The sequence below is a fragment of the Theobroma cacao genome, chromosome 2, assembly GCF_053813885.1.
Source record: "Theobroma cacao isolate CCN51 chromosome 2, ASM5381388v1, whole genome shotgun sequence".
Taxonomy (NCBI): Eukaryota; Viridiplantae; Streptophyta; class Magnoliopsida; order Malvales; family Malvaceae; genus Theobroma; species Theobroma cacao.
Genome location: NC_142640.1, coordinates 9,534,584 through 9,541,043, shown reverse-complemented (window position 1 = coordinate 9,541,043; position 6,460 = coordinate 9,534,584). Strand labels below are relative to the sequence as shown.

General features: G+C 39.0%; 1 protein-coding gene across 2 annotated transcripts; it reads left to right on the top strand.

Moving 5' to 3' along the window:
- Positions 1-1,184: 1,184 nt before the first annotated feature.
- LOC18608568 (G-type lectin S-receptor-like Serine/Threonine-kinase) lies at positions 1,185-6,182 on the top strand. 2 transcript variants are annotated; one of them, XR_016024742.1, is made up of 8 exons: positions 1,185-2,468; positions 2,708-3,172; positions 3,558-3,716; positions 3,821-4,032; positions 4,120-4,330; positions 4,452-4,689; positions 4,763-4,927; positions 5,016-5,158. XR_016024742.1 is itself a non-coding variant. In XM_018115539.2 (8 exons), exons 1-8 carry the CDS (start codon positions 1,661-1,663, stop codon positions 5,322-5,324), a joined length of 2,553 nt encoding a protein of 850 aa, XP_017971028.2. In that variant the 5' UTR covers positions 1,198-1,660; the 3' UTR covers positions 5,325-6,182. The 2 variants fall into 2 exon arrangements, 1 of the variants encoding a protein (XP_017971028.2); XM_018115539.2 differs by having other exon boundaries at positions 1,198-2,468; positions 4,777-4,927; positions 5,016-6,182.
- The last annotated feature ends 278 nt before the right edge of the window (positions 6,183-6,460 follow it).

Genomic DNA, 6,460 nt, shown 5'->3' with positions numbered 1-6,460 from the left:
AGAAAGCCAGAAACATTGACAATAGTCTAAATGGGTCCTTGTCATCAAATATAAATAAGCAGAAATGAACAGAGGAAGCATATGGAGTCCCGCGTAATTATATCTTAATCACGCAAGAAGACGAAGAAAAATAAAGTGAAGGGCCCCTCTTATGTAAAGATGAAAAGAAACAAAATCCAATGACCTTGACCTCTTTGGCCAAAACAAAGACCTTCCACCCCAGTTACTCCCCTGCCAAGCCTACCATGCGATCATTCAACTTAAGTACTGTAAATCACGATCTACAAATGCTTATTCTAGTAGTATTGTTTATACCCCTCTTCAATCTCTTCTAGTCTACTGAAGCATTCATTTAATTTGAAGCCTTTTCTCCCTCTCCCATTTGTTCGAATGTATGTAAGCTTTGCCTTGTTATTATACTACATGAAGTAAGTTACAAGTTGTTTTTGAGAGAGACATTGGAATTCAACTCATCCTTTTGCACCCTCTCTTTTTGCCTTCTTTTCCTGAATTTGACCACACGGTGTGCGATTTTGAGTGATTTAAGGTAAGCTGAAGAGTGAATATTTTTAACTGAGATCAAGATTTGGCCCCAAGATCAATTTAACTTGGCCACATCAAAAGACATTGCGAGTTTTGCCCAGGTATATAGACCAACAGTTGAATATTTTTTTTTTTGAAAGGCCAGTTGAATATTGTTAGACTAACAACATTCAATCTTAAATAGAATTGGCGGTGCTGTCTTTCCCTTGGATAATATACCTGGAAAAGCATGAGAGTAATCGGTACGACAAACTTTTCTTTGTCAAATTTCCAAATCACGAAGGAAAACTCATTATTATATGATACTGTCGCTATTTGCTTTAGTTTAGTTTTTCAACTATGCGAATGCGACAATATTTCACCATCATCTTGGCAGTCGATTCCATGCACAGTATTAGCTGCTGACCAAGCTACCTTGTGATTTTGGGGGCGTTTTAGATAATGGAAAACAACAGCAGAGCACTTCTGCATAGAGAAGAGAATATGTAAATTTCTGCAGAACCTGTGGAAACAGGTGATTGGTAAGCCAATGAATGCCGCCTAGTTTTTATCTTCCATTATAATTATAAGCGAAAGAAGTAAGATCAAAAGGGAAAAAAAAAATCATTACTACATTGTTTGTAAGGCGCAGATGCTGCCCACACTCTTTTTGCACACATTTCTGTTCTGCACTTCTCTTCTATGTTCTTCAGCTAAAGAGACCATAACAGTAAACTGTTCGATCAGTGATGGAGAAGGAGATAGTCTAATTTCACCAGGAAAAAGATTTGAACTAGGATTTTTTACTCCTAATGGAAGCTCTAACACCAGGAGATACGTGGGGATATGGTATTATGGTTCAAATCAGCAAACAGTTGTATGGGTTGCCAATAGAGACAAACCACTTTTAGATGATAGCGGAGTCCTTGTTGTTTCGGAGGATGGCAACCTCAAGGTGCTGGATGGAAGTAGGAAATCTTTATGGTCAACGAATCTTCAAGCAGTGTCTTCTGGATATAGAAAAGCCAAGTTAACAGATGCTGGGAACCTGGTGCTGAGCGATAAAGAACAAGAAAACCACTCAGCAAGCATTATCTGGCAGAGTTTTGATAATCCAACTGATACATTTCTTCCAGGCATGAAAATGGATGGAGACATGATACTAACTTCTTGGAAAAGTTATGATGATCCAGCTCCAGGGAATTTCACATTTCAGATAGACCAAGAAAGAGTTAACCAATTTATCGTATGGAAAAGAACAACCAGGTATTGGAAAAGTGGTGTTTCGGGTTTATTCATTGGTCCGGATGGGATGCCCTCAGCCATGCCATCAGCAATCTCTTTCTTTTTGTCAAATTTTACCTCAGTTGTACTCCATAATGAGTCCATGCCTCATCTTACATCGTCATTATACAGTGATACAAGGTTGATTATCAGTTTCTCCGGTCAAATTCAGTATTTTAAGTGGGATTCTGAGAAGATCTGGGCCTTGATTTGGGCAGAGCCCAGAGATAAATGCAGTGTCTACAATGCATGCGGAAATTTTGGTAGCTGCAATAGTATTAATGACTTGACGTGCAAGTGTTTGCCTGGCTTTGCACCTAGCTCCGCGGAAAATTGGAATAGCCAGGATTATTTTGACGGATGCACTCGAAAGTCAAGGATATGTGACAAGAATGCTGCGAGTGACACATTCTTGAGTTTGAATATGATGGAAGTGGGGAATCCAGACTCTCAATTTAATGCTAAGAACGAGGTGGAATGCAAATTAGAGTGTCTTAATAACTGTCAGTGCCAGGCCTATTCGTATGAAGAACTTGATATAGTGCGACAAAGTGGGAGCACCATTGCTGCATGCTGGATATGGTTGGAAGATCTCAACAATATTCAGGAGGAGTATGAAGGTGGCCGTAACCTTAATGTCCGATTAGCAGTTTCTGATGTAGGTATAACTCTTTCCCTTCCGAAAATTGCTTAATTTCAGGACTCTTGAATGAATTTTGCTTAATGACAGTCCCCTTTCTGACTCAGATGCCATCTATAGATTAGATATGGCAATATACACCCTATAGAATGAGAAACTTAGATAAGTAGTCTTGTGTCCTATTTTGATTTTTTAATCGTTTTTCAATAAGAAATGACAAAGAGCTCATCATCTGAATTTCAAGTCATTCTATATCTGCAGAATCAACGAGAAGAAGTTGTGAGACTTGTGGTACAAACCTGATTCACTATCCACTTAGCACTGGGCCTAAATGTGGCGATGCCATGTACCTCAGTTTTCACTGCAACATCTCTTCAGGGGAAGTTACCTTTTATGCGCCCAGTGGCACCTTTAGAGTAACAAGCATTAATTCAGAAACACGAAAATTTATCATTCAAACCAATGACGCAAATGATTGTAAGGCTGGAAATTCAGGGGACAATTTCTTTCAGTTCAAGCAGCCATCGCCCTTCCATGTTACTAGTAGGTGCAATGCAGAAGAAGTAGAGATAGGCTGGGATCCTCCTCCAGAACCAACTTGCTCTTCACCTACAGATTGCAAAGATTGGCCAAATTCATCTTGTAATGTAACAAGCAACGGAAAGAAAAGGTGCCTCTGCAATGAAAGCTTTCGATGGGATAACTTGAGCCTGAATTGCACTGAAGGTAAGAATGATTTAATTAACTAACTAATTCAATGGACGCCATGATTTGCCATACAGAAGTTTAGTTTGTTTTCTTGATAATGAATGAATTAAATCATTTATGCTTAGGGAAATGGTACTGCAAAGGTTCAATTCGATTAATTGCCAATCTGCATATTCTAATGTCCAGAGTCAACTTAGCACGGCAATCTTTCATTAATATGTTTAGTAATAACGCTCAGACCAAAACTCTGAAGATTGATGCAAATAACTTTCGTTTAGCTTTGGCATTAGTATCATCTAATATCACTTTCTAAATATGCTTGCCAGAAAGGCAGAGATAGAATTATATACATGTGACCTAGATTTATATATGAAAAATGGTCCATAATTCTTTACTCTTGTAGACCGTGGTTACAGAAAAAAGAGATACAAGTCTTTCACCAGAAAGATGGCCTTATCTCTGATCCTCGTAATAGCTTTTCTGAGCGGAGTTGTTCTAATCATTCTGTCAAGCACCATTGTTTATGTTTACTTGCAGAGGAGAAAACTGGCCGAGGGAGAAGGTAATTAGCAGCCGCTTGTTTTTTTTTTTTTTTCAGAAAATGAATCACAAAATTTAGGGCTATTCAATTTGGTTGCAAGGTATAAGGTTTATCTTTGAATATAGGGATCTGGGGAAACAATCACAGAAATTCTGCACTGCACTTGTACGACAGTGAGAGACATGTCAAAGACTTGATTGATTCAGGACGGTTTAAAGAAGATGATACAGACCGTATAGAGGTGCCATTTTTTCAGTTAGAAAGTATACTAGCTGCTACGAATTACTTCTCTAACGCAAATAAGCTGGGGCAAGGTGGATTTGGGGCTGTTTACAAGGTAATAGCCCTTAATTTACTGCTCTTTAAAACTCCTTAATTTTTTCTAGTTAAAAATGGAATGCTGAATATGGGACTCTACTACCAGGGAAAGTTTCCCGAAGGGAGAGAAATTGCTGTAAAGAGGCTCTCAAGCGGTTCAGGACAAGGTTTAGAGGAATTCAAAAATGAAGTTGTGCTGATTGCAAGACTTCAACATCGAAATCTTGTTAGACTTTTAGGCTATTGTGTTGCAGGAGATGAAAAGATGTTACTTTATGAATATATGCCTAATAAAAGCTTAGACTCCTTCATATTTGGTGAGTATTCACAACGATTTCTAATGTTTATTAGTATTATAAATTATCTTAACATATGATTCCATAGAAACTGAGTAGTTACTAAAGATATGTTCTTGAATGGAAATGAGAACCTTACAAGATCGGAAGCTAAGCATTCTGTTGGACTGGGATATGCGATACCGCGTCATTTCGGGAATTGCTCGAGGCCTTCTATATCTCCACCAAGATTCAAGGTTGAGGATAATTCACAGAGATCTGAAAACGAGCAACATTCTTTTAGACGAGGAGATGAATCCCAAAATTTCTGACTTTGGCTTGGCAAGGATTTTTGGTGGCAAAGAAACTGCTGCAAACACAAATAGAGTGGTTGGAACTTAGTAAGTTATACTTGAATGATAGAAGCATAAAACCTGATTGATTATAGTGGTAAAACAGTTTCTAATCTCTCAGTTTTGATGAGGCAGTGGCTACATGTCCCCTGAGTACGCACTAGACGGACTTTTCTCATTCAAATCAGATGTCTTTAGCTTTGGTGTTGTTGTAATTGAGGTCATCACTGGAAAGAGGAACGCAGGATTTTACCAGACTGAACAGTCTTTGAGCCTTCTGGGCTATGTAAGTTACGTTCCATTTTTCTAACCATTTTAACATCCTGATCTTACTCACTACCTAATACCAATTTGCATATTACAACTGTTCCCAGGCATGGCATTTGTGGAAAGCAGACAAGGCATTAGATTTGTTGGACCAGACACTGCGTGGAAGTTGCAATGCAGACGAACTTCTAATGTGTCTAACTGTTGGGCTCTTGTGCGTACAAGAAGACCCGAGCGATCGCCCCACCATGTCACAGGTAGTTTTCATGCTTGGCAGCGAAATTGCGTCTCTTCCAGCTCCAAAACAACCAGCATTCGTAGTCAGGCGGTGCCCTTCTAGCAAAGCTTCTTCATCTAGCAAACCAGAGACATTTTCCCATAATGAGCTAACCGTTACTTTAGAACATGGTAGATAGTAAAAGTACAAGGCTCCAAAAACGTCATTTCTACAAGTATAGGAAGCAAATTTTATGTTTATCAATACTTGTTGTGTTTAATTTTGCTTGAGCATTACCTGCATTTGGCAGTTTCTGCTCAAGAATTTCCTATTTATTCAAGATTATCTTATTTTTAAGCTCCAAGCAACATTTTTGCTGCCAGCCGAACATGCTATCCCTGATTGTCTCTCCAGTGACGTGCAAAACCTTTTGTCAAATGCACAGTTTCTGCTGAGATGATCCTATGATGTTATCCTCACTTCAGAGCATAACAGACCAGGATCAACTCGCTCTGTTTCGGCACAGGGGAGTGTTTCTGGCTCCCTCGAGAGTTTTTACAATGAAATTTCAGAAAAAAGTTGCGGATAAGTTGGCTAAAGAAGAGGTTTATAGGCAGCAGGATCTTCTGCGGATATATGAAACCGGTGAGGAAAATTCTAGCTGGTGAAGTATTGAATGTCTTGCAATCTGTCACCGGGTGGCTGATGTTCTGCTGGCTGATGTTCTGCTATTGAATTGATGATTTTTGTGCTTCTTGATTGTCTCTAAAAGTTTTTTGTGGTTTTTAAGGGTAGGAAGGGTCGGGTTCTATTTTGTTCTACTGCCATGACTTGATGTGTTGTGTATAGGCAGGATTGTGCATGTATCAGTCATGGGAAGTGTATAGCTGTCAGATTTTTGTATAGCAGATTTTAGTGGGTAGCTATGAGTAAGATTTGGGGAATATACCTGCTTTTTGTGCCCAGGTATAGTCCACGAATCACTGGTTCTTCACTGATGTATTTTGAAGGGGATTATTCCACCCTTCTTTGCAATGAAACTCCAATCTTTCAAAAAAAAAAAAAAAGTGATGTGCAAACCTATCTAATTCTACGTTAGCAATTGAGAGGAAAATTAAGATTCTCGAGCTAGGGGCACATGCCCCTGGCTAAAGTGTTGGGTGGAGTGGCTCTTAATCCCAGATTTGAGCCCTTCTAGACTCTAGGCTTGTAACCTAAAATTTTCGAAGAGATCTTCTTGGTAACTTGACCATGCTCACTACGAAACTTTCAAAAGCTTAGGCAAACTGAATTTGCAGCTCTATTTAATTTGATGGCTATCTCACTTCAAGAACA

Excerpts from the sequence above, each read along its gene's own strand:
- LOC18608568 (XM_018115539.2), top strand. The coding sequence starts at position 1,661 with ATGAAAATGGATGGAGACATGATACTAACTTCTTGGAAAAGTTATGAT. Across the intron at positions 2,469-2,707 it reads ATTAGCAGTTTCTGATGTAG|AATCAACGAGAAGAAGTTGT; the intron begins GTATAACTCTTT and ends CTATATCTGCAG. Across the intron at positions 4,690-4,776 it reads AATAGAGTGGTTGGAACTTA|TGGCTACATGTCCCCTGAGT; the intron begins GTAAGTTATACT and ends TTGATGAGGCAG.